Genomic DNA, 26,309 nt, shown 5'->3' with positions numbered 1-26,309 from the left:
GCTCTCTCTTCCCTCTTGTCCCTTTTGCACCCTCCCCTGGGCTGCTAGGCTTTTGCTGCTGGCTAGGGATTGCTTTCTCCAGCCTGCAGCAGCAATCTTGTTGCAATTAAATGCCATGATATATGTCCACTTATTGGGGAACTCTCCAGCAAGCAGCCATATTGTGGCAAGATGCCTCTGTTATGGGACTATCTACCCTCTTTCTTTGCAAATCCCCCTTTTTTTTTTTTTTTTTTTTTTGAAAAAAATCACTTAATTTTGTGATTTTCATGAAAAATGTGAAATTGCGATTTAAACCAGGCCCTACTTATCTGAGATACAACTTTGTCCATACTATAGAATGTGTGCTACTTTAGCTCTGCTGATAGAGGTAGAGCTACAACTTTTGCATATATATAAAGCCTAAGACTCAGGTGAGAGGCTGCTTGCTTCTATCACAACTTGATTTTAAACATTGTGAAGTTATAACTGTAGTCATTTCAAACATGGTTACAGTGTTATGCAGGATATGCCTGTTTTTGATTTAAAGAAACTGAGATGAACTTCTATGTTCTGGGTGAATCAAACTCAAGACCAATATGAAAATATTTTGGAGACTGGAACATGTTCAGTAAATTTGTTTGGTGTATGCACATGGATTAGTCATTTCTGAGGCTGATGTGAAATCTGTTTTTAGTAATTTAATTCCTGTATAATACCGTGAAAAAGATGCCAGAGTACATTGCTTTTAATATAATAAATGTCCGAGGCAAAAGCTATGGAGGAAAATATAAGCTTTCTGGTTTGGAAAGGGAGTAGAAAAAGGAGATGTAGAGTTATAATAGGCTTTCTTACCTGCTCAAAATTAGGAAAAATTGTAAGCCCCATGGCTAGGGACAGATATTACACATAAACCAGTTAAAGTGATCAGAAACTGGTTTAATCCTGTAACAGTACAGATGTTCAGTGCACATAAACTGGTTTGAAAATGGCTGAAACTGGTTTGAGATAAACCTGGTTGAATTTATTATCAGACTTAACTGATTTGGGTCAAACTGGTTTATGCAATATCTGTCCCAGACCCCTTGCTGGTTTAAGAAAAACCAGGCTGGGCCCTCTGCTCCACAGCAGGGATGGCCCCTCCCCTCTGCTCCCTGGCTGCAGCTCCGGCAGAGACTTGCAGGCACAGCAGTGTCTGCCTGGCTTCCCCCTGTTCCCCCTGTTCCCCTCACCACTCCCTGCCTTACACAGACACATAGCATTAGCTAGCAGACCACATGCTGGCTACAGTCCATGCTGTGGTAGACAGCAGTGTCAGCTTAGGGCTTTTTGGAGCTAATCAACAGTTCATCTGGTAATGTCCCTCCATTCCTTCTTTGTTTAAGAAGGAGAGAGGCCGCTTCCTGATGGGGTGATAAATGCTGATAACAGAGTTGATAAATGCTGTGTTGTCAAGGGGTGGGGGTGCCCCTCCCTAATCCTGTTGGGGCCTGGCCATGTCCCCCTCAGCTCTGCACTGTGGAAGGGAAGGAAAGGCTGCTGTAGCACCCCCTGGCTTTTGCCTGAGCAACTGCAGGCATGTGCCTGCATTTCTGGGATGTCTTTACAGTTACAAAGTGATTTAGCCTAGGCAGGTTAGACAAACCTGCAAAGATTGAATCAATTCAGGCTCAGGCTTTTTGAATGTCTGTCCCTAGTCCATGAATTTGGTCCTGTGTCTAAACTGGAATAAAAGAAGTTCTAAAGTGAGGGCAAGTCCATTAAAATCATGATGTTTTCTACATTCCAGATGAACACCCCATGTTTCATTGCTTCTCCACCCAATATACTATCCACACTTTCTGTCTTTTTAAGACATTCCCCAAAATTATTTTCCTCACTGTCATTACTGCAGTGCTTTAAATGGTATTTTGTCACTTCAGTTTTTCACAATCAGTAACGGTAGGGATGCTAGAGATCCAAAAAAGATCCGTCTTAGGTACTGTTGCAGATTTGTACCCCCTACTCCTAGCTCATACAAACACAGAGACAAATCAGAAAGTCCTTGGTTCAGGCAAAACTCCGATTTAAGCCAATTTTGCCTGACTAAAACATATATGTTGCCTGACAAACACAAATTTTGGGCACTCAGCCAATCCAAACCTTTGAATCTTTTGTGGGTTTGTCCATTATAATCACAATCAGAGATGGATCTTAAGGAAAACTGACAGAGCTTGAGAATTTGAAATCTGAACCCAGTTTTGAATCCAAAAGTTTTGGCTGGGGTGCACAGAACTGAAGTAATAACCTCCCCTCTGGCTAATGCAAAAATCATTCAATATTTGCATTCTTTAAGAATTGATGCTTTTGGAATAATTTGTAAGGTCTATTTATCTCCTGTGGTTAAAAGCAAGAGACCGTTCAATCCAAAAATTCAAAAGTAGTAGGTATAGGAAGAGAATATCCGATCAACCACTTGTTTTTTAGCCTGTAAATGTTATCTCGGTTTGTTGTTATTTAAAAGGAAGCGCTGTTGTTGGCACTGATTCTCTGACTTCGTGTGCTGCCAACTATATGGCTGAGGGATTAAAAAAGAAAACAAGTAAGCCAAGTTTAGCTTTGTTCTACACTTCACTTTACCATATCAACTGGAAATATTCCAAAACAGCAAATTAAAGGGGATCCTGAAAAGACGGAAGCCATCATTTTACCAACTATGAAAACAGTAATACACTTGAGGCACTGGAAGAAATACTGAGTGGCCCATGCTCGTTTTGTTGTTTTTTTTTTAAACAAAGTCAAGCAGATTGAGACTTGAGCAATGCAAAACATTCATAAGGGAACCAGACAAAGCTGCATTAGTGTCCTTGTACTATCGTAACATGAACCAAAACAGTCCTAGGGGCACATCCAGATGTGTGGGGATGTTTGGTTCCCTGGGGACAAGTAGCTGTGGTGCTCCTTGCACAGCTGCTTCTTGTCCCTAGGGAACGCCCATGTCATGTACGCTTTTGTGCATGGCAAGTTGCCTTGGGTGGCATAGGGGAGTGGGGACCAGCACTGTGCTGGCCCCAGTAGCCTTACCTGGGGTCCTGGAGGCTTCCCAGAGCTGCAGCCACAGTGATCCTGCAAGGCGGAGCCTGGCCGGCAGCAACAGCACATCTTCAAGTGGCCTGGCTCTCCTTTTTAGCAGTGCATACTTCCCAAGCGTGCACTGCTTCGGGTTTTTTTCCTGCATTTTTTTTTTGCCCCCTGGATATCCAGGGGGCAAAAAAACCCAAACAACTAAACTATGGAAAAAAATGGAGTGGCACACACTCAGGTAGCATGCCCCTGCAGTGTGGAGAACTTTAGACTGTGTGGTATGTGATGCTGCAAACGTGTTTACAGCGCCACATCCCACATAACCATGGTTGTCTGGCTGCACCCAGGAAAGTTAGATTATACTGTAATTTGGCCCAAGTTTCAGAATTTTATAGACTTCTCAATAAGACCCGGGACAATTTATGGTTTGAGTGAAATTATCAGAATCTCAGTAAGAGCACGAGAAGCATTATACAATCATCCTGTGTAAAGAAAATACAGGGCATTGGAACACATCTGGCCATTGACAGTGCATAGGAAAGCTCTACTTCAGAGCTACAAGCCTAGTGACTCTATTGCAGCTCAGTGAAATGCAAGGGTTAGCTTTGCCTTCACTAGTATGCTTCTTCAGCAACAGCAGAGCAAGAAGCGTTCCACTTAGGGATGGGCCAGAATACATAAACACTTAGCACGACCACCTACCCAGATCATTTATGGGTATATCAATATGCATGTCTGCACCAACATGCTTTGCTAACATCCATCTCAGAAGTACGCTACAAAACCAGCAAATAGGAATTTGACTTTGTAATGTTGTACCTGGCATTACATGCGGAGCAGTGATGGAAAAAGAAAATTTGCATCATTAACTATATCAAAGTATGAGAGCCAAGCTTGACATTGAAGGGGCAATGCTAGCAGGATGTCAACCTTGTCCACAAGGTGCTACATAAACACATTTGGCAAGGAAGACATTTTTTCCTCACTTGTTCAGTTCATCTTTATTATTTTATTAAAATTCAAATCCTGTAAATATTGTGGAAAAGAATCCAACTCATGCACCATCCAGAGAAGGTGATGGAAAGGGTTTGTTTTAAAAGCATTTGGATAACTTGTCCCCTCCTTTTTCAGACTCATCAATGAAGTTTTTACTATAGGTGACACATTACAGACCCTGAAGCAACGCCTTCGAGATGCCCAGGATACTCTTCAGCTGTTGGTCCTTAACAAATCAAGACTGGAACATGACCTTTCTGTGAAGGCAAACTCCTTCTTCATTGACAAGAAGTGCATGGACATGCGTAAAACCTTCCCCAGCACCCCACGGCTCATTGGCTACACTTGAAATAGCCTGAGATGTCCTGATCTTTTCATTATCTGACATAAAAGTTTGCAAATTATGAAGGAAATATTTTTCATTTTTAAAAAAAGAAAAAGCCCAGTAGAAATAAACATACCAAAACAAAAAATGTCACAGTTCTTTCCTTAAAGAAACTCATTCTCCTCAGCTGCCTGAAATCTGTAGAGTAGAAAGAACAGCTGTATTCAGATAGAACCAGACCAACTTGAAACAACACAAAAAAAATCTGTCTGCTAATTTATGGCTGATGAAAATATTGGATTGACACACTGTTTATCTGTATAACTTGAGAACCTGGCACCATCATCATGTTTCAACTCTGATCTGAAGGAGCCACATCCAAGAGAAAGAAGAAGTGCAGCCTGAGCCCTTAGTTTCTCTGCCAATTACTGCTAAACTTTGTGTTACAATGAACACTTGTCCATTAGGACTAGAGTGAAATGCCTCAAGCATGATGTAGGTTGAAGTATGACCTAAGGGTAACAATCTTAGAAAGGCCATAGTCTTTTTCATCAGTTGAACTCATGGTACTTTATAAAACTGTAGTAGCATTGTGCCCATTGTACAGATGTGAAAACTGAGTCACAGAGAGGGGAAGTGATTTATCCAAAGCCACCCAATGAGGACAGCAGTATTATGAGTTCTGGTACCAGAAATGCCAAAAAAAATAAATAAATTAAAAAAAAAAATTCTGACCTGAGAACCAGTTATGGCTCTATTTCAGAATTGAAGAATTTCTAGTCTAATGTTTGGGTTACATTGAGCTTGACCTGGATGGTGAACAAGTTTGCAAACCATTTGACAATAGTAAAGAATGACAGGAAAAAGTTTCTCTCTTTCAATATTAAACAAAGGGCTTTATTAGAATAAGGAAAGCTTTAACTCTGTGTTTTGTTATAGGGGACTTCCACTGTAGACTATGCCCACACCAGTCTTCCACCTGACTTCTGCAGATTTAGAGACATAGCATACAGCCCCAAGTCTATACCACCTAAAAGACAACACTGGGCATGTATCAGATTGTAAGCTTCTTAAGGACAGAGTCAAAAATCATCCCTAGTATTATTGCAATTACAACTACGGGCCAAGGAGAAGATCCTAATTATACTGACTAACCTTCCAAGTTGGAGCTCGGCGATTCAGGGAAATCTCTGCACAAACAGGGCAGACTAAAAACTAAGTAGTTAATTAAGGTGGTCATAAACAGGTATGATCTAGAAAAGTTTCTAAGCAGTTTGGACACACTGCTGTCCTCTTATAGGAAGCTCTTGTCTTCAGTCTATTGCATTACAGTCTAATGACTCAGGATGGTAAGAGCTGCATCAAAGCATATTTCAGTGGAATAATAATCGTTTCTTTGGTATATTTTTCATAGTTTATTTACTGGATTTATTCATGCTTCTTTATAAGTAACCTGAGTTTTAGTTACTACTCAGTCATGCTACTGATGCTTATGAACTGCTAACAGGGATCTTGTCAGTAGTTCTGCACAAATACATTACATACATTGTATTTTGAACCAAAACCATGTATGGAACCAATGTCAGGGCTGAAAGGCCACTGGATAAACCTACTCTGTTCTTTGTTCTCTGTTCTGTGCTCCAAGCTGTAGGCATAGTTCAACCTTTGCGTTAAGTAACAAGGCTAAGGTAGTATGGTGTGAAGGTGACTGAACTCAGTCAGGAGCTGTGGAGATTTAATCCTGATTCTGACTCCATGTCCTTTTCCATGAGCCATTGCCTCAGTTTCTTCAGCTGAAAAATAATAATCCAGGTTTCATAGCCATTGTGAGAATTCATGCAAGTAAAGCTATTTACACTAATACATTTTCAAAGATGCAGAGTGCAGTGGTTAGTAGACAGGATGCAGAGGAAGAAAATTCAGAAAATTCCTAGTTCAGTTTCACGCACACACTGTACGACCTTCGGGAAGCTAACCTCTCTGTATCTTATTTACCCAGGCAACTTGAACTGAGGGCTGGAGGAAATGTTCAGATACCTGAACATTCCCCCAGCCCTCACTTCAATTCCCCCAGTTCAATTCCCCAGCTCCCCGATCTTTCCCCCAGCTCTTCCCAGGGGGTGCGGGCCCCCGGATGATGTGGGCTGACAGTAAACTGCCGCTGCCAGCTGGTGATGGTGGCATTTCTTGGCTATTTCCCCAGCTGACAGCAGCAGCCTGCTGAAACCCTGCACGCAGATCTGGGGGCTGCACCTCCTGGGAAGAGCTAGAGGAATGTTCAGAGAGATGGGGAATTGAACCAGGAGCTCTAGCTGACAGGTGGAGCTGGCCCAGTCCCAGAGAGCACATGGCACCCTGCCAAGCTGTGCTGCACCCATGCCATGGGGCAACTGCTGTGCAGGTGCCAAGTGTGGGGGGGCGATATTCACTGCCCACCACTGCTCAGGGGGGCTCTACCATGAGGGCCCAGAGGCCCCAATTGTGGCCACTGCAGCCAGTGAGTGCGGGGCTTTTTTTTTTTTGTGCCGAGGTTGGGGCAGGTGGGGGATGGGGCCGGGCAGTGCAGCCATGGTGCGTTTCTCCCATGGCTTCTCCGGCTGTGCCTGCCTCTGCCCCAGTGTGGGGAGCTGCAGGGGCCATGCCATGCTGCCGCTTGTCAAGCTGGTGTGGGGGCTGGGCGTGATGCAGGCTTGGGTTGCTCCGGGCCACAGCAGGGCATAGCCCCCACTTCCACTGCTACCATGCCCGCATCAGCACTGGGAGCAGGGGCTCTGCCCTGCCACCACTTGCCAGCTGGTGCGGGGTGGTGCAGGATGCAGGCGTGGCAGCATTGGGAGTGGGGGCTATGCCCCACTGCCACTTACTCCCTTCTGTCTGGAGCGAGCTGTGCCAGCAACCCATGTCCCACTGCCCCCCTCCCCATGTAACCCGCCCCCCACCTTGGCTGGGCAGCTTGTCATAACCCCAGCCCCAATGCCTCCCTCCCCCATGCTCCTTCACTCCCCCCTCCCTCAACCCCAACAGACTTAACAGCTGGAGGCAGCTGTCAGCTGCCTATTTAGTCTATGGCTGAATCTTTTTTTGAAGCTTTTCTGAATTGATTCAGAGGCTTCAAATCAATTCAGAGCTTTTACTTGTTCTCCCAATTTGATTCAGATTCAGAGATTCGGTCCCTGAATCGAGCCAAATCTCCTCCAAATTGAATCAGCTACTGAAGCTTCGCAGAGTCCTACTGCACAGTACTAATGAGCTACTGCAGAACAAATGTCCTGTGTAGATGCAGCCAATGTGATCTTTGTTGAGTTATTTCACTTCAGAGACTAATGATATTTTGTTGTTGTTGTTCATCCTTCAAATTTGAAGATGACCATAACATCACCTTTTGGTTTGGTTTGGTTTCTGTGGACACACAAATGGCTGATCAGGCCAATTTGTGCTTTGAACTGTCTACAGCACACTGAGCAAGAGACACCGCTTTGGGTTGCTGCGAGATTTGCACTGTTTGCACTTCTGCTCTGCCTTAGCAGTTCTTCTCTAGGCATAGATGGTAGCTCCAGTATGGATGAGGCTTTGCCAAGCAGAACAATTATGAGCAAGATCTTTCCAGGACTTTGGGTCAATGTTGAAATGTTTCAGGGATGACTTGAGGGAGTCAAGTCCTTGACAGGACCTTCCCTCCTTTAATTCACCATAAAAGACCTTCTTTGGCAGTTGCTCATCTGACATCCTGGTGACATGGCCTGCCCATCTCAACTGTGATTTCATTAGAGTGTGGATGCTTGGGATGCCTGCCCAAGCAAGAACTTCAGTGTCTGGGATCTTGTCTTGCCATCAGCTTCCTCAGACAGCCCATGTGAAAGTGGTTCAGCTTCATAGCATGGCATCTGTACACTATCCAGGTTTCATATGCATACATCAGGACTGGCAACATAATGGCTTTGTAGACCTTCAGATGTTGATTAATGCCTCTGTGCTCCCACACATTTGCATGGAGTCTGCTGAAGGCCATGCTTGCTTTAGCAGTTCTGGCATTGGTTTCATCATTGATGTGAACTACATGTGACAGTGTACTGCCAAGATAGGTGAATTTATCCACAGCCTGGAGGGTTTGGTCATTCATAGTGATGGTAGGCTCTATGCAAGGCTTTTGTGGCACAGGCTGGTGCATCACTTCTGTCTTCTTAGTGTTGATTGTGAGACCAAAGCTGTCACAAGCTGAAGAGAAATGGTCCATACTCTGTTGCATATCAGACTCAGATTTAGCATTTAGAGAACAGTCCTGGGTATGACCAAAAACTGTACCCTACTGGAGTCTGGGGTCACTGTGGTGGGACTGCTCATGGTGGAGCAGCCTCTAGAAAGTGCCACCAGGGTCAAACCCCCAGGAAGGATGAGTCTGGGGCTCCCTAAAACTCCAGCACTCACTGTCTGCATGAGATATGATAATGATAATTAATGTAGCAACAAACATACTATTGGCTGCTTTAAAAGTTGAAGGGGACCTGCCACTCGGGAGTGCACACCAGCTGTTATGATGTTACAGACACACCTGCCTGTGGAGTGATACAAGCTAGCTGTCACTTTGACTTTACCCAGAATGAAACAGATTAAAGATGCAACAGTTTTGCTACCCTTGGACAGCTGCAATGCATAGGATGCAACTGCTACATCTGAAACAATGTATATCAGTGCCCTCTGATATCAATACAAGTGTTATGCTTGTCCATAGCGTCTGGTTACATTTGTACAGACTGTTGGATTGGTGGAAAGAAAATGCTACACGAACTAATTATAATTGTACAGTATGTCAGAAAGTGAGGCCTGGAGAATTAAATCCTCTGTTAGGATAAGGACTTGCCCCAAGCTCAACATCTGACAGGAGCTGTCTGACTGGGACCAGCTGCACCAATTACCATACTGGCTGCAGGAAGTCAAGCCTTAGGATATAAACTAGGCATGCTTTGTTGACCTTTGGCTGATCCACAGCTTACAGCTCCTCCCTTATCTCTGCTTTTGAATCCTGGCTCCTGTCAGGTTTCCTGCATTGTTCCATTCTATCCCTCCCCACCCAAGCTCTAGTCCCTGACATGCCTCAGCCTCAACTTCTGCTGTGATCTCTGTGCTTACCTTGCCCTGAATTCTTGCTGTGGTCCCCAACTCCCGCCCCAGACCTTGACCCATGAGTCCTGGCTTTTGATTTCAGTTTTTGATCCTGGTTTCTGATCCTGGCTTGACCCCCGAGTCCAGTTCCTGTCCCAATCTTAATGTTAAAATCCTGATACTAGTTTTAATCATGGCAGATCTCTTGGCTCCTAACCTTGGTTTATTTCAGACTTTGGTCCTTAATATGGGCCCTCTACCCTTGGAACCCATGTCCTGGTTCCCAACACTGTACCAGTCTACAGGAAAGATACAGCCAAGGCAGATCTGTTGCAGTCCCCTCCACTAGTTTACACAGTCTCAGTACTGAGCTTGATTGGGGATGCATACAGATGTTGCTTCTGTGCATTCATAACACCTTTTTATGGTGGCACAAAAATAGATGCCCATGTCACTTGTTGTACCACAAATTCCCAAAATTTGTGGCCACAATACGGATGCGATGAATTTGTGCCACCATTTTGTTGCAGACATCTATTTGCTTTAAGGTCAGAGAGCTCAGGCAGCTTGGAGCTGCTCACGCTCTCCAGCTGCCCCGTTCCTGTGTTTCTTAGGAATTCCCATTCCCAGGGTATGCAGGATTGGACCCCGGAAGCCCAAGAGCACCTGGGAGTGCCTGCCCAGGTTTTCCCACTTGCAGAGACATAAGCTCAGGGAATACCACTTGGGGCACATCTCTGCAAATGTGGAAATCCCAGTTTCTTTGACTGTAGGGCATGCCCAGTGACTACACAAATGCTCTTCTGCTGGTGGGGAAACACAGGGTTCCCACATTTGCAGAGGTGCACCCCAGGTGTAGTTCCACAGGAATAGCAGAGCCTAACCCTGCAGGACAATGGGCAATGTCTGTTTCACCCAATAAAGTAGATGAACTGTGCTGGGACACATCCCAACACAGCTGATCTGCTTTGTTTTGAGACATCTGTTTATACCCTGGATCTTTAGCCTGGAGGAAGTCATGGTTCTAGGTGTGCTCAGTTTGTGGTTTCCCCTCTCCAGCTGCCAAGAGTGCAATTGAAACCTATGGTGATGTGGACAGCTGAGTCTATAAAATGAAATTGTCTGTCATGGGTTTTGTAGAGGTGCTCAGATTTTGGAAAATATAAACACGTGCATAGTTTATTTATTTTTTTCATTTTTACTTCGGAAGTTCTCTTCTAATTCTGCTCTCATTTACACATACGGGCTGAAGAAGACCTAAAAAAAAAAAAAAAAAAAAAAAAAAAAGGCTTTCTTTTCTCTCCATTTAAATCCATGGCAGCTCATTCTAGACTGCTTTCTAATAAATTAGGGTTCATGGCTCTACTCCATAAGGGAGAGAGAGTGCTTATTGAGTGTAAAGTACAGGCCACAGGAGAGACAAACTCTCATTCTCCCTAAGTTCAGCTCTGTGAATTTTTTGCTTAGTTGCAGAGCTCTATACTTGAAAAGAAAGTTTTATCCTAGGCAGTTGTACTGCATGACATCACTGCTAAAGGCAATGTGTTTGGCTTGACCCATTTCTTCTCAGTTATGAGGTAAGTTAATCAATAGAAATAATGGCTTAGATAAGGGGTTTTCAACCTTTTTTAACAAGTATACCCCTTTTGGGTGCATGTGGTGCTGCCCCATGCACCCTGGGATGCACTTGGGACACGTGGTGGCAGCACTGGGAGGGGAGTTATGCGGGGGCTACAACCACCCCAACATTTGCCATAGCAATCCCCCTCCCCCCACCAAGCCCTACTCCCAGTGCAGCCTGGCCCAACACCCCCGCCAGGAACAGCCCAGTGCTGCCCCAGCCCCAGCCCCAGCCTGCCTTGTCCCATATTCAGATCCAGGGGCATGCCTCCCCCCATTCCCTCCCAGGGTACGCATAGCGGCAGGGGCTGCTCCCCCATGTGGCTCAGTTCTGCACCTCACCTTGTGAGGCCAGCACCTCCCTCTGCCTCAATAACAAACTTAACTGCCTGACCCGGCTGCTCTCCACGTGTCTGGGCTGCATCCCTGGCTGCCTGCATGCTGCACTGCGGGTGCATGCGCATACGTGAAGTTCCACGTACCCCCTATACCCTTTTAAATACCCCTAGGGGTACGCATACCCCTGGTTGACAACCTCTGACTTAGATTAACACTTCTATGAATAACTAATGCTGCTTTATTGAGCACATGAGAGCAACGGGCACAAGTCCCAGAGCATTTTAATCTTCTTGCAAAGTTAAACCAAACCAGTTTTGTTTGTTGATTGATGCCTCTGTGTTCTCACACATTTGCATGTAGTCTGCTGAAGGCCACGCTTGCTGTAGCAATTCTGGCATTGGTTTCATCATTGATGTGAACTGCACGTGACAGTGTACTGCCAAGATAGGTGAATTTGTCCACTGCCTGGAGGGTTTGGCCATTCACTGTGATGGTAGGCTCTATGCAAGGCTTCCCTGGTGCATCACTTCTGTCTTGCAAAGTTAAATGAGAGGGTGCAACCCTCCCAAGACAAACAACCCCCCCAAAACAACCTACCCCTCTCCAACTGCACACACACAAAAGGGTCACTTTGCAACAGAAATTTCTGAACCATTTCTAATTTAAAATCAACATGAAAGGCTCAAATAGTGCCCAAAGTCTGGTCCTGTGTTTTAGTTACCATTTTATTGGGATTCTTTTATAAAATAAGATTAATGCCCCTGCTAAAATGAAAACTGGCTCAGCCTTTGCTAAGCAATCATACCTGACAACGCTATAGTAAAGAAAATACAAAAGCCATTTTAAAATACAAAGGAGAATCATAGAATGATAGAAAACTAAGGTTGGAAGGGACCTCAAAAGATCATCAAGTACCACCCGCAACTAGATCACCCCAGCCAAGACTTTGTCTAGTCAGGTCTTAGAAACCTCCAAGAATGGAGATTCCACGACCTGTCTCAGTAACCTGTTCCAATGCTTTACTACCCTCCTTATGAGAAAATTCTTCCTGTTATCTAACTTAAACTCCCTTACTGCATCTTGAGACCATTGCTTCTTGTTCTGTCATTTGCCACCACTGGGACTAGTCTAGCCCCTTCCTCTTTATAACCACCCTTCAGATAGTTGAAGGCTGCTATTAAATCACCTCTCAGTCTTCTCTTCTTCAGATTAAATGAACCCAGTTCCCTCATCCTCTTCTCACAAGTTGTGCCCCAGCCCACTAACCATTTTTGTTGCCCTCTGCTGCACTCCCTCTAATTTTTCCATACCCTTTCTGTAGTGGGGGGGCCCACATCTGGACATGGTACTCCAGATGTGGTCTCACCAGTGCTGAATAGAGGGGAATAATCACTTCCCTCGATCTGCTGGCAACACTCCTACTAATGCAGCCAAGGATGCAGTTAGCCTTCTTGCTACCAGGCCACACTGTTGGCTCATATTCAGCTTATTGTCCACTGTAACTCCCACATCTTTTTGTGCAGAGCTGCTGCTAAGCCAGATGGTCCCCAGCCTGTAACAGTGCATGGGATTGTTCTATCCTAAGTGCAGGACTTTGCACTTGCCCTGATTGAATGTCATGGGATTTCTTTTGGTCCAATCCTCCAATTTGATGAGGTCTGTCTGGATCCTAGCTCTACCCTCCAGCATGTCTACTACTGTCCCCAAGCTTAGTGTGAACTGCAAACTTGTTGAGGGTGCACTCCATCCCATCTTCCATGCCGTTGATGCAAATATTGAACAAAATTGGCCACTAGACCAACTCCTGGGGCACTCCACTTGATATCAGCTGCCAGCTAGACATTGAGCCATTGACTACTACCCTCTAAGCCTATCCAGCCAGTTTTCTATCCACCTTACAGTCCATTTATCCAACTCATAATTCCTTAACTTGCTTATGAGAATCCTGTGGGACACTGTACCAAAAGCCTTGCTAAAATGGAAGTATATCCATCCACTTCTCTTTCTGCATCCACAGAGACACAGTCATCTCATCACAGAAAACAATCAGGTTGGTCCGGCATGACTTGCCCTTGGTAAATCCATGCTGCTCCTAAATACCACCTTCCCCTCCAAGTGCTTAGGAATGGATTCCTTGAGGAACTACTGCATGATTTTTCCAGGGACTGAGATGGTCTGTAGTTCCCTGGATCCTCCTTCTTTCCTAAGTATGGGTATTATATTTGCCCTTTTCCAATCATCTGGGACTCATCCCAATCACCATGGGTTTTTGAAGATGATGGTTAGTGGCTCTGCAATCATATTGGCCAACTCCCTCAGCACCCTTGCATGCATCCCATTTGTCCCCATAGACTTGTACATGTCTACATTTTCTAAATAGTCCCTAACCTGTTATTTTCCCACTGTTGGCTGCTCACCTCCTCCCCAAACTCTGCTGCCAGGTGCAGTGATCTGGAGCTTACCTTCCTGTGAAGACTGAGGTGAAAAAGACATTAAATACTTCAGCCTTTTCTGCATCCTCCGTCACAAGCCTGCCTTCCCCATTCATTAATATACCCACATTTTCCCTCATCTTCCTCTTGTTGCTAACATACTCGTCCAGTCCCTTCTTGTTACCCTTCACGTCCCTTGCTAGCTGCAACTCCAATTGCACTTTGGGCTTCCTGCCTTCATCCCTGCAAGCCCGAGCAATGCTCTTATACGCCTTCCTAGTTGTTTGTCCAAATTTCCACTTCTTGTAAGCTTCCTTTTTGTGTTTTAGTTCATTGAAGAGTTCCCTCCTAAGCCAAGCTGGTTTTCTGCCAAACTTGCAAGTCTTCCTGTGCATCATGATGGTTTATTCCAGTGCCCTCAGTAAGGTTTCTTTAAAGTACAACCAGCTCTCCTGTACTCCTCCCCCACTCAGACTGGCTTCCCAGGGGATCCTGCCCATCAGTTCCTGAGTGAGTTGAAGTCTGCTTTTCTGAAGTCCAGGGTCTATACCCTGCTAAAGTCAAATAACTTTTCACATAGCCACCACCATCTGGCTTGCACTTCCACTATTGCTTTGTATTGCAGTGGAATGATAGAGGTTTCTGTGTCACTGAATTGGGATGTCTCAGCTTGTAAGAACATGCATGCAATTTTTCCTTCAAGTCAGAAAATTGCTGACTGCTGCCTCCTGATCATGTGCACTGCTAGTTCAGAGCTGATCAACTGCACTGATCATGTTGATCATGTGCAGAGCTGATCATGATCAGGAGGCAGCAGTTGATCAGTGCACATGTGCACTGCTAGTTCAGAGCTGTTCAGCCTCAGGCTCACTTAAAAAAAATAACCACACTAGATAGAAGCTTCTATTTTCAGTTTAGTCAGGAAATAATGTACATGGCAGAGTACTGTAAAATTCATTTGGTGAATAGGCACTCCCCTACAATTATTAGGAATTCATACCTCAGATGATTTTTCAAATAAAGTAAATGTTTGTCCATGTCATACTTGCAGTCCTTTCATCTCTTACATTCTTATTTTTTAAAATAGCAAATAAAATTCCTGCATCCCTATTAGATAACTTCCTAGATGGAACAAACCACTTGCTTGAACTTTTGTTCGACCTTCTACTAGGATTTATAAACACCGGTGTAGCCTTTCCTTACTGCCTGGGTGCATGGAGATGTGTATGAAACACAATATAGTTTGATACCCAAAAGCCAACACCCATTATAATCTGGAGTATAATATAGAGCGGATTTATGCTACTGAAACATGACTCCTGATAATGAGAGAGAGGCATTTGTTGTAGAATTCCTATCAAAGAAAACTCCAAAATTGAATGGCTTCTTTAAAGTGGAAAGAGTTAAGAAAATACTTTGTTTAAACAAAGAAAGTGTGGGGTAGAGCTTCTAATGGAAACGTTTCAACATTACAGAAACAAATATTCATTAAATTCAGCCCCAAAAACCCGATCTTTAAATAAACAAAGGTGACAAAGGCAGTCTCTTTAAACCAATGAGAATTAAGCCTTATGAGCAAAGTGTGGTAAGGGGCGTGGTGTGACAAGGGTTTTATTCATTTGGTTCTCCAAATTTTTGGTTTAACACAGATTGAATAGTTCAACTCACACCTAAACTGAGTTGGCAAAATGAAGCCAAAGTGGGAAATCCTAGTGGGCGACTGTGATGGCACAGACTAATGGACTAGTGCTTCAGGAATGCAGAGACTACTGTGCTCCCACACTGAGCCTCACTAGAGCACAGTCATACTGGAAGCAACCCACTATACTATTTTCATGAGTTATACTTTGTTTTGGCCCTCTGCACTAACAGCTTACAGCAATTAAATACAACAATTGTAAATAAATGCTAAAATTACAGTTGGGCCTAAAACAAGCCCCCACTTCTGTCCATTCCAGAAATTGGGGATATTTCAGGACCAGGATCAGACTTGTGTGTCTGAGTTGCATCTAATTAATGATACTAGTTAAACTAAACTCTGGTTTCCTACTAAGTGGCTTTTACATAGCATAAACCCTTCCTTATTCTATACAAGGACTGCAGAAAAAGCAAGCTATGAGCCAGATTCCACCAATTGCACTGGCTGAAGGGAACTGGCAGAGGTAGGGCAATGGCAGTGTTAACCAACATGCCTCTTCCTTCCATATGGTTACTTCAAAGTTCAGGGACATCATACTAGTGCAGAAGAAAGCAGGGCCTACTTAGTCACCCAAGCAAGTACTCCTTACAGCTCCCTGCTTCTGCTAGTACACTTCTTTATTGGGACAAGGGGGTCCTCAGACCTCCAAAGGAGACGGGGACTTCTGGCCTGCTGACAGATGTTTAGCTAATGGTATGATGGGATCTGATCCCAACAATCACATCTCCTGTCATGCTGCAGGTCCTGCCATGTGCACATGATTTTGGGATCAGGGATCAGATCCTAATTGCACAGTATTTGCCAGCACAAGGGGGAGGCCAGACTCCTGATCTCAGGCTCCTTCTGCACTGACAAAGGTGCCCAGCAATTATCAACTGGCTCCAGGGACTCAATGGATGGTTTGAGCCTCTGGAGTCAGCCACCCATCAGCTGATTGAGGGCAGCATGGGGACTGCACCAGAATTTAACTGGGCCCCGGTGTACTCCCCAGGGTGTCCACAGTCAGCTGATCAGCAGGCAGCAGGGACCACAGGGGGCCCACTTGAGCCCCATGCAGTCTCCATGCTATCCCCAATCAGCTAATCAGTGGCAGCAGAGACCAAACAGAGGCACATTTGAGCCCTGGTAGGGTCTACCCAGCCCCAGGTTCATTTTAAGGTGCGATTGAAACCACCCAGAAAATTATTACACATTTTTTGTGTAATAATTTTGTGGCTGGTTTCACTCTTTGTTGCACCATTAATTGCCTGAACATGCAGCTGGTTACACTTTAAGACATGATTAACTGCAGGGGCAATGCACAGGGGGTGTGCATTAGGGCTGTGCGAAACGGTACTGTTCCATTTCGACTTGCGTTTAGATGGAACAGCATTTCATTTTGAAATTAATTTAGATTCAAAACCACTGTTCCGTTTCGTTTTGTGGAAACAGTTTTGCTGTTTTGCCCATAGGCTATAATGGGGAAGCTCAAAACAGCCTATAACTTTGTCATTTCTGGCCTGATTTGGATGAAACTTGCAGAAATAATAGTCCCTTCTCGGGGCATGAATCCTGCCAAGTTTCTAGGAGATGGGTGCAGGGATTTCGGGAAACTGTACCTCAAAGTCTTGAAAGCAAAACTCATGTCACGTGTATGTGTTAAGCCACAGTGGGGTCAAAACTGCAGGCATGCTAGCCCCTGCAGAGGCCACAAAGCCTGTCAAGTTTCAAGGAGACAGATGCAGCAGTTTGGAAGAAACTGCACCTCAAGCTGCAGACACGCAAAATTTGTGACATGGGTGACACCATGCGTGTTAAGGCACAGCAGAGTGAAAGCTACAGGCCTGCTAGCCCCTGCTGAGGCCACGAAGCCTGCCAGCTGTCAAGGAGATAGGTGCAGGGGCTTCTGGGGCCCTGACCCTCTGGCTGCTGACAGGCAAAACTCATGACATGGGTGGGTGACACTATCTGTGTGTTAAAGTGTGCCCTCACTCAACTGACACCAAGACAGAAAGCAGGCCAGTTCAAATAATGCTGCCTTTTATGCAGTTTCTCCATCCCACCCCCAAAGCACTGGGATTAGAAGAGACCTCAGGAAAGGATGACAGCCTCTGGCCAGCTACACAGTCAATAATGAGAGCACTCCTTCCCCCTCCCTTTCCTTACTTTAGTTTCTGTTTCCCTGCAGGCAAGCCCAGCTTGAGCTTCAAAACTTGAAATGTTTTGAAAATTTTGAAACGTTTTGTTAGGGTAACGATATGGATTTTGGGGAGCACCGAGTGTTCAGCTGAATGACGGCTTTTTTCTGTGTCTCAGCAAAAGCTGCTGGTCACAAGGCGGGATGATATATTAAGATTAACCTTGCAAATGCTTAGGCAAGCAGTTTTCTAAACAAAGTCATAGTGTTAGAGCCCATTGTATAAAAAGAACAAGATGCAGCCCACCAGCTATCATCAGGAGATAAAGCAGAAGCAAGACCTTGGAGATGGTACGGAAGGCAGCAAGAACCAGAAAGAACGAGTGATTGACCAAGAGTACCCGAGTTCATGGCCTTACGCATACGCTGTTAGCAGAGAGTCATGTAAACGAAAGAAATGCATAAGCAATTCCATGCTAATGAAGTAAACAGTAAGCTGAGGCAGAGCTTGAGATGGGAGGAGAAATGGGTGGAACCCAAGGAGGGACATAGGTGGAGTGAATGTTAATGAACCTGAATTAAAGTGTATAAAATGTGAAAGAAACTATTGTTTATGCAGGTCCCCGGTTTGTTGTTTTTTTGGGACCTAGCCCGAAGCTGTCTCCATATTGAATAAAGCTGTTGCAAGCAATGTGTGCTAGTGTTTGCTCCCTGCTTGCTCTGGCTAATGAGTAACAGGATCCATGAGCAATTGGATCATCGTCTCCCTAGTCATTGGGTGCCACATGGAATTGGGGGTCTAACAGTTTTGACTTGCCTTGTTTCATTTCAAGACGGTTTTGAAGCTCTCTGTTTCGTTTTGATCTCGCTGTTTTGAATTCGAAACAAGTCAAAACAGTGTTGAAATGAAACTGCCCGTGAAATTTTGCACAGCCCTAGTGCACATGGGTACATGTGCACCCCCTGAGCATGGCAGCACACCCCCTACAAAAAGTGTTGATGGTGCTTGCGGGCAGTCGCCGCTTGCCACCCCCCACCTCTGCCGTCGGCAGAGTCTGCGGGCAGTCAGCTACCTCCGCTGGCCGCTGCCAACGCTGCCAGTGGTATCTTTGGGTGGTTGCTCCCTGCCCACCGCCAACAGTGCCAGTGGCATCTGCGGGAGCTCCACGCTTACTGCCACTGTGTTCCCACCTTTGCCCTCCTGCTGCCACCAACACACATTGTTCATGATTAACTGGTTGTGTGTTTTAGATGTAATGTCTCCCAGAAGCCCTAGTGGCCCCTACTAGAAGAAAATAGAGCCTCCTACCAATGCCCATGGCTCAAGGAGGATTTGGACTATATGGCAGGGTACCAAGTCAGGGTGCATCTGGGACCTGGCATTACCAGGATGCTGTCCTGTCTTCACTTACATATATACGTGGTATATATATGTACATCGGCACAGCCTCCAGCCATCCTCTTCCCTTCAGTGAGTGGAAACACATGTGTACACACACAGACACCCCACCTAGAACCTGGGCTGCGCTATTAGTAACCTAGTAAAGCGCTATTATAGAGCTCAGCTCTGGGAAGCTACTTCTTCTATCAATGAAAACATAATAAGATGCCAAAAAAATGGAACAAATGTTCTGTGCAAAGCTACAGACAGCTGCCCAGACTCATTAAAAAGCTTCAGCAAGTTTTGGCTCTGCATTGCCAACTGTCTTAGACATGCTGGTAGGAGCAGCGGTCGGTGTCTGTTGAAATAAAATTCTGTTTAAAAAAACAAAGATGTTCACTTCAAATGTGCAACAAACAGAGGAGTGTATTCAGCCCCTTCTATCTCATCTGTCTTGCAAGCAATGTTCTCAGAAGAATCTGTGAAACTTGTACTCACTGCTGTCTCAGTTAAAGGTGGAGTTGTCTGTCTCAACTCCCAGTGTCTGCCTGCCCGACACAATGCCAGTAATTTGTATGTGACCACTAATACTCCCCACAGTGTTTTAATCATGGTTTACTAGCAGTTATTTACATACACATACATAAATGCTATACAAGAGAGCAACATACAATTTCTTCTAAACTAGAAGTCTCCTATCTGTACCTTCTAAGACTTGGGGGTTATAGTCCAATCAAAAGGCTCTAAATCAGGGCAGGCAAAATATGGCCTGTGGGCCAGATCCAGCTCACCAGGCAATTTCATTTGGCTTGTGGGTGCCCACCGACTAAATGTACCCTGTTCAGCCTGCATGCCTTGCTTCCACCCTTGTGGGTGGAAGGACCTGGCCCAGCCAGCATGCAGCTTCTGAGCGAGGCTGCTGCCACTGCTGCAGCCACTGGGGGATCTTCTCAGCTTCCCTGGTGTCCTGCTCATGTCAGGTACTAGGTAGAGAAGTAGCAGGGGTGGGAGGGAGCTGCAGCTGGGAGGAAGCATGGAGCACAGGGCTGGCAGCAGCATGGAGCCCGCTCCCAGGGTGGCAGCAGGAGTGTGGAGCTTGGGTGGGCAGGTTGTAGGTGTGAGGGCAGGTGGGGGCATGTGGGGACCCCCCTACACAGTCCCCCCCATGGTCCACAGTCCCTGTCACTGGTGGCAGCAGCATGTGGAGGCACTCAGAGTGCTCGTGCCCCATGCAGGACTGCTGCCCGGTGGTGCATGGCTCTGGCCAGCACTGCACATGGTGGTAAGGAGGGCAGCCAGGCTGGACCACCTTTATCACATGGGGCTGCCTGCCGTGCATGTGAAGGTCCTTGCACTCACACGCCACCAGGGGAAGCCCCACGCGTTGGAGCCATCTGCCTTAGTTGTCGCCTGCCATGCAGGTCCTGGCACTCTGTTGGAAGTGGAGGGGAGCCCTGTTCCCTACTTTCCCATGGAGTCCAGGACCTTCATGGCAGGGAGTGGGGAAGGCAGCTGTTCCACTGTGCAGGGCTTCCCCCATTGTTGTACAAGTGCTGGGAACTGTACGTGGGCTGTGTGGAGCCCCATGTGATAGCAGCAGACTAGCCTGGCTGCCTCTTTGCCACCACTTGCAGTGCTGGCCAGAGCCATGTGCCACCAGGCAGCAGTGCTTGCGTGGGCCCTGAGTGCCTGCTGCTGCCACCCTGCACACTATGGGGGGTGGGGCAGGAGAATGTGGCGGGTCATATTGCTGTGACTCCAGCCCATGTAGGCATACCCAAACCAGCTTTAACCTAGATAGACGAAGGACTGCTAGCAGCCTAGCTGTGACATGTGTGGTTAGTGTGCATTGAGCTGCACAAGTATTTACTCTACTCTCAGATAACTTGCGCAGTTAGCTGCAGCATCCAAAAGGTCAGCAGGATAGTGATACTGGTACCCAGACTAGCTATTTTAATAGTTAGTTGAAGCATGTCTAGGCTGAAGTGACTGTAGCTTGTGTAGCCGTACTCCGTACCTTCTCCTCACTCACTGTGGAAAGAAAGATGCAAGCAAAGGCACTTGTTTCAAGTGTTCCTGTGGTTCAAGAACCTGGCATGTTCATACTTTATCCCCAGGATGCCTTACATACCCATTCCCACTTACATGACCTAGACCTGGAAATGTGGTGATGAAGCTGCTTTGGGGATGCATCCCCATAGCTGCTCTCAAATGTACTAGAGACAGAGGCCTTCACAGCAGCACCGCTGGAGCATGTCACCACCTGGCCATTTGGCATGTACAAGCAGGAGCAGGGGGGCAGGGTACACTCAGGAGCTGCCCTCCCCATCTGCAGTTCAAATCCATCTATAATGTCCATTCTCTGCACAAAGTGTTGGTATAGGGAAACTTCTTGCGTTCTCCACCCTAGTAGCTTAAGAATGCAGTGCTTGTCTGCATTGGGTATTAGGGGTGTGCGAAATGGGCGATATTCTATTCGGATTCAGATTCAGCCCAAATCGGGGACAGTGTTTCAATGTATTGATTCGGATCACTGTCCCCAATTTGATTTGGCCAAATCTGAATCTGAAGATTCAGTGCTGATTCGGAGAATCAGTGATTCAGCCATAGACACAGCTTTAAATTTTTTTTCTACATACCTCGAGGTACCAGGTGCTGCTCGTGAATGCTGTGATGGTGGGGCGGATGGAGCGTCCCACAGGAGCATAGGCAGGCCCCCCGCATGCTTGGCGGTGAATCCAGAAGTGGACCGGAAGTAGTTCCGAGTCCACCGCCAAGCACACAGGGGGGCCCCCCCACACCTCCCCAGCTTGGTGATCAGCCACAGGCAGACCCCGGGTGCCCCCCTAGACCTAGGAGACACAAGTTGCTGAGCCAGAGAGGGGCACGGGGGAGGTGGGGGGGGCACACCTGCATGCTCCCTGGTGGACCCGGAAGTGGACTGGAATTACTTCCTGTCTGCATCTGGGTCTACTGCCGAGCATGCTGGAGACCCCGCTATGCTCCGGTGTGATGCTCCATCTGCCCCAGCACCTCAGCATTCATGAGCCACCTGGTATCTTGAGGTATGTAGAAAAAACATTTAAAGCTGAGTCTACGTCCGAATTGTCAAATCTCTCCAAATTGATTTGGAGGATTCCAATTCAATTTGGAGAGATTAAAGGGTCTCCTGATTCAGTTTGGATTTGGAGATTTGGCCACCGAATCGGGCTGATTCTCTGCCAAATCGAATAATCGACCAAATCTTCGCACAGCCCTATTGGGTATCTCTATACTACCCAGTGTCAGAAAGCCCAAGACAGGCAAACTGCCCTTTTCCCCATTTATGTTGTTATTTCTCTGACACGTGTTAATCCCCTCATTACCCATGCACATTGTCTTTACTGATGCGTGTGTGCAGTGAGATTTAAGGGGACATATGCCAGGTTCCATACTTGGTAGAGCAATTCTAGGAACTGGTCTTTGGTGCATTGTGGGACAGCTTGTTTTCTAAATGGTCCCAAAGGCAGAGTGTTTTAGTTTTTTTAACCCTCCATCACAAGTGGCTATTTTGGCCCAGAGTGCTGCTCTAGCTGCAGAGATGGCCAGAATCACTGAGCCATTAGAGGAACTCTTCTACCTGTGACCCAACTGTTTATGATGTGGAACAGTTCTTCATAGGGTACATCTACACAAGAAGTTAAACGCGTGGTAGATTAAACCACAGCAAAAGTCGTGCTAGTGTGCTAATAAGCAGTAGAATTAATCTACTGTGCATTAGCATCAATCAGAAGGCATTTAAAAAGGTTACTGCACTGTACATTTAGTTAGTACCTGTTATTACAGGTACTAAACTTAATGCACAGTAACCACAGCACATTAATGTACATGTAGATGTGACCATAGAGAAGTTGGAAGGATCTGGGGGATTACAGGAATGTGTAAGGGTTCTAGACACAGATAGCATGGTGGAAACTAAATTTGGGAAACATGCTGAATACTGCACTTGCCCCTGTATCCTCAAATGTATACTGGCATTTGTGGAGATAAAGAACTATTGTAACTTACTGAAAGGATGACATTTTGCAAACATGGGATATCCCGCGGTGGCTTCAAGACTTCTGCTAAGGAAACAGATGTTCATGGACCTGTGTGAGTAGCCTACCCCAACCATCTATCAAAGCACAGAATAGAGGGATCCAATACCAGTAAGTAAGTAGATTGCAATTTCTGTCTAGAACCCGACTGCCAACAACTACTATAGGCCCACGACTACGTAGTTTATTGGCAAGTCTACTCTGAGGCTGCGGCTGATGGTGCAGATTTGCACTACTATTATGGAAGTTGTTTACCCGAGGGTTACTAGCATCAGAGACAAGGTATAAATAATTGAGTTTCAGGCAATAGTGATCAATGTCATATATGTGCCCACAGGACTTCCCACTAATATATATCCCCAAGAACCATAACTCTTTGGTTTTGAATAAATATCAAATGTAACTCTTTACACATGCTAGCTTGGGACACAGGGTGCTATTGGCTTGGCTTGTGTTGACTTGTTGGTTTTTAAGAAAAAACAACAAGTTCAATAAAACCTTTTGGCAGCTTCCTGCAGTTTACAGCAAAACCTTACTGCAACTTCCTGTTTCTTTGTAACTGAGTGGACAATGCCTTCTTTAAAAGAGAACTTTCCTTGTATATATTTGTGAGTAAAAGTTAACAATGAAGTCAGATCAGTCCACTGTTAAAAAGTAAATGTGTTTTTTAAACTTTCAAACAAGGTGTGACCAGGAAACCACAATGCAAATGAAAACTAAAAAGTGCTAACGAAGACAGCAGGTGGCTTCAATAACGACAGTATCTGCTACCTGCTGTCTCTCTCTAGTTTTCCTTTCCCCTCCCATCCCATTTGGAGGATGTGGTGCAAGTCTGTAAAGAGGTCAGGAGAGACTGAACTATATTTAGAGCTCTTCAAGCCCCAGGGAACCACTGACCAAAGCTGATCAAAGCCTGAGGGGCACCAAATCCTCCTTAACTGTAATTTTAAACGGCAATCTACTAGGAAATCCCACTGCCTTTGCAACAAAACTCTCCTCAAAAATAAGCAACCAACCCCTGCCCCAACACAAAAAACCAAACCAAACCTCATACATCCACCCACCCACAATAAACATGGAAAACAGCACTTCCTGGGGTGTGATTCTGGTTTGTGAAATTTTACTTGTATGGGCCACAGCTTCATCACTGAATAGTACCCCAAGACTTCCTCCAGAACATCTGATGGAACAGTTTGACTGATGGGTTGCTCTGGATTCACCACAAATTGAAGTCCCAAAAATCAGAGTCACTTCCTAGGAGCCCTCTACAGAAGCCACCAATCCCTCTTTCACCTTGTAAAGGCAGCCCCTATTTAGGGGGATGGAGTTGTGAGAGGCAGTGGATTTGCTGCTTGGGGCACTGGCAAAGCTCCACAAAGCAGGGGCACAAGGTGGGGACATGTACTGAAATGCAAAAATGTAAACCAGACATCCAGTCATCTTGAATCAGGCACCTTAAGTAATCTTCCATTGAAACTGCTCTTGCAAAGTCCCAGTAAAGCAACTTGGCTTGATGTGATGTGTAATGGTGATCTGCTACTGTGGCCAAAATGATGATGCTTAGAATCTTCCCTCCAGGTACTCACCAAAATGCATGTATGCTCTTCGGGTCAGCTGGCAGCATCTGGGGAGCACATCCTCAACTCGGCTAAATATGGGTTAGACAGCAATCTGAAGCAGTCTGTAAGAAACAAGGGTTAAAATGTCATCCAAGGACTTAGCGTGCCATCCAGATTCCAGGGAGTATAGAGGGTGGAGGGGAAGGTATACAGAAGAAAAACAAACACTGTAGTTATGGGAATATTAGTAGAGGACATTCTTTGAGTCCCGTTACTCATGGCTATGATGCAAGTACATTGCAAACTGGCAGTGGGCAGATGCAAATAACACTTGAGGTAGATATGTGGCCAGAATCTGAACAGAGCCTTCTGGAGGCAAGTACAGTCTAAGCCAGAAACAGGCATAGGGACGGTCAGCATAGATGATATGGTGGCATAGGCAAGAATGCAAGCCCTGCCATACAAGATACTTGGAAGCAGAGATATGAAGTCTTTCCTGTACCTCATTCAGACAGATCAAAATCCTAGGCTTTTGCTAATACATTTGAAAAACTGCCACTGTCCCTTTGTTATTCAAAACAATGGTTCACTTTCAGCAAAATAACAGTGTGGCTTGCTGTCTAGGGAGTTTATTTGATCTAATTATTAGAGCAGACAGCAGGCTTTACTTCCAAGACTATGTACGTTTCTGAGCAAGTTAAGATCTCTATTTTCCAGTTTCCTTTTCCCTCACTTAAGTGTGTGGCCTTACAGCATAAAAAATGATGAGGAAGGTATGTCATTACTTGAAATCTTAACTTGAAATCTGTTGTTACAAGGTGCTGCCATGGGTTTTTAATTCTTTCTCCAATTGCAGGTTAAAGAAAAATGACTTCTCATGAAGGAGAGTATTACTGACTCACCAAGTACAGTTTATGTGAGGAAGCTGGTAAGCGGCCAACAGCATAACTCCCAACAGATCTGTTATTTTTTCTGTGCCTCCCCTCCCCTAAAAAACAAGAAACCCTTCACTGACACTGGACAGTAGCTGCCACATTTCCACCCCAGAGGCTGTTATATTTTAGGGAAATGCGGGAGGACAATGCAACTCCTGTACACCCACAGTCAAGGTTCTATGATTTATTATTACTGCATCATTTAAATGTGCATCTATTACTTGTGTAGCCCAGGTAACTTGGGTATATACTCCCCTTCTCCAATTGAAGGGGATTGTTAGCTGGCAGGTGTGCTGTGGGGTGGGAACTGCATACCATTGTTTCCCTCCGTCCCTATAGAGCCAAGTCAGGACAGTCAGGGGACTTAACTATATACAAATTTATTTACATTAACTTTTCACAAGGGAAAGGAACATGGATAGAAACATATGTACAATGCATATATAAGATATCTAAACCAGTAACATAAACAATACCCCCTGAGTAAATGACATAAAACCTTATACCAGTGCTCCAGATACAGGTAAATCACAGGTAAATATCTGATCTGAAACAGATAAACCCCAAAGATAAACTCAATCCTGAGGAGAAACCCCAATGCCCTTGGGCTTTTCCCAAGCCCTACAAAGCAGCTGGTAACTTTAGGGGGGCCCTCTCAGTGGGACCTCCCCTCTCAGGAGTCCTTAACT

The 26,309-nt window shown here is 45.5% G+C and overlaps 1 protein-coding gene and 1 long non-coding RNA gene across 4 annotated transcripts in view; one reads left to right on the top strand and one right to left on the bottom strand.

Moving 5' to 3' along the window:
• TEKT5 (tektin 5) overlaps positions 1-4,494 on the top strand; it is a 41,969-nt gene extending 37,475 nt beyond the window's left edge. The window contains exon 7 of the mRNA XM_006015532.3: positions 4,174-4,494. Within this exon, the coding sequence (XP_006015594.2) occupies positions 4,174-4,387 (214 nt within the window). The 3' untranslated portion in view covers positions 4,388-4,494. The remainder of the gene's footprint in view (positions 1-4,173) is intronic.
• Positions 4,495-5,837: 1,343 nt separating this feature from the next.
• Positions 5,838-26,309, bottom strand: part of LOC102374363 — a 25,277-nt gene continuing 4,805 nt past the window's right edge. The window contains exons 2-3 of one of the 3 annotated variants that reach the window (XR_001358001.1): positions 24,713-24,807; positions 5,838-6,156 (exon numbers count right to left, since the gene is read on the bottom strand). This is a non-coding gene — a long non-coding RNA (uncharacterized LOC102374363). Of the gene's footprint in view, positions 6,157-23,131; positions 23,154-24,225; positions 24,808-26,309 lie in introns of those variants that run through there. The other 2 variants (XR_001358002.1, XR_001358003.1) reach the window with 2 other exon arrangements.

This window comes from Alligator sinensis, unplaced genomic scaffold (genome assembly GCF_000455745.1).
Source record: "Alligator sinensis unplaced genomic scaffold, ASM45574v1 scaffold73_1, whole genome shotgun sequence".
NCBI lineage: Eukaryota > Metazoa > Chordata > Crocodylia > Alligatoridae > Alligator > Alligator sinensis.
Note: the sequence above shows the minus strand (reverse complement) of the source record. Positions and strands in the feature narration are given on the sequence as shown.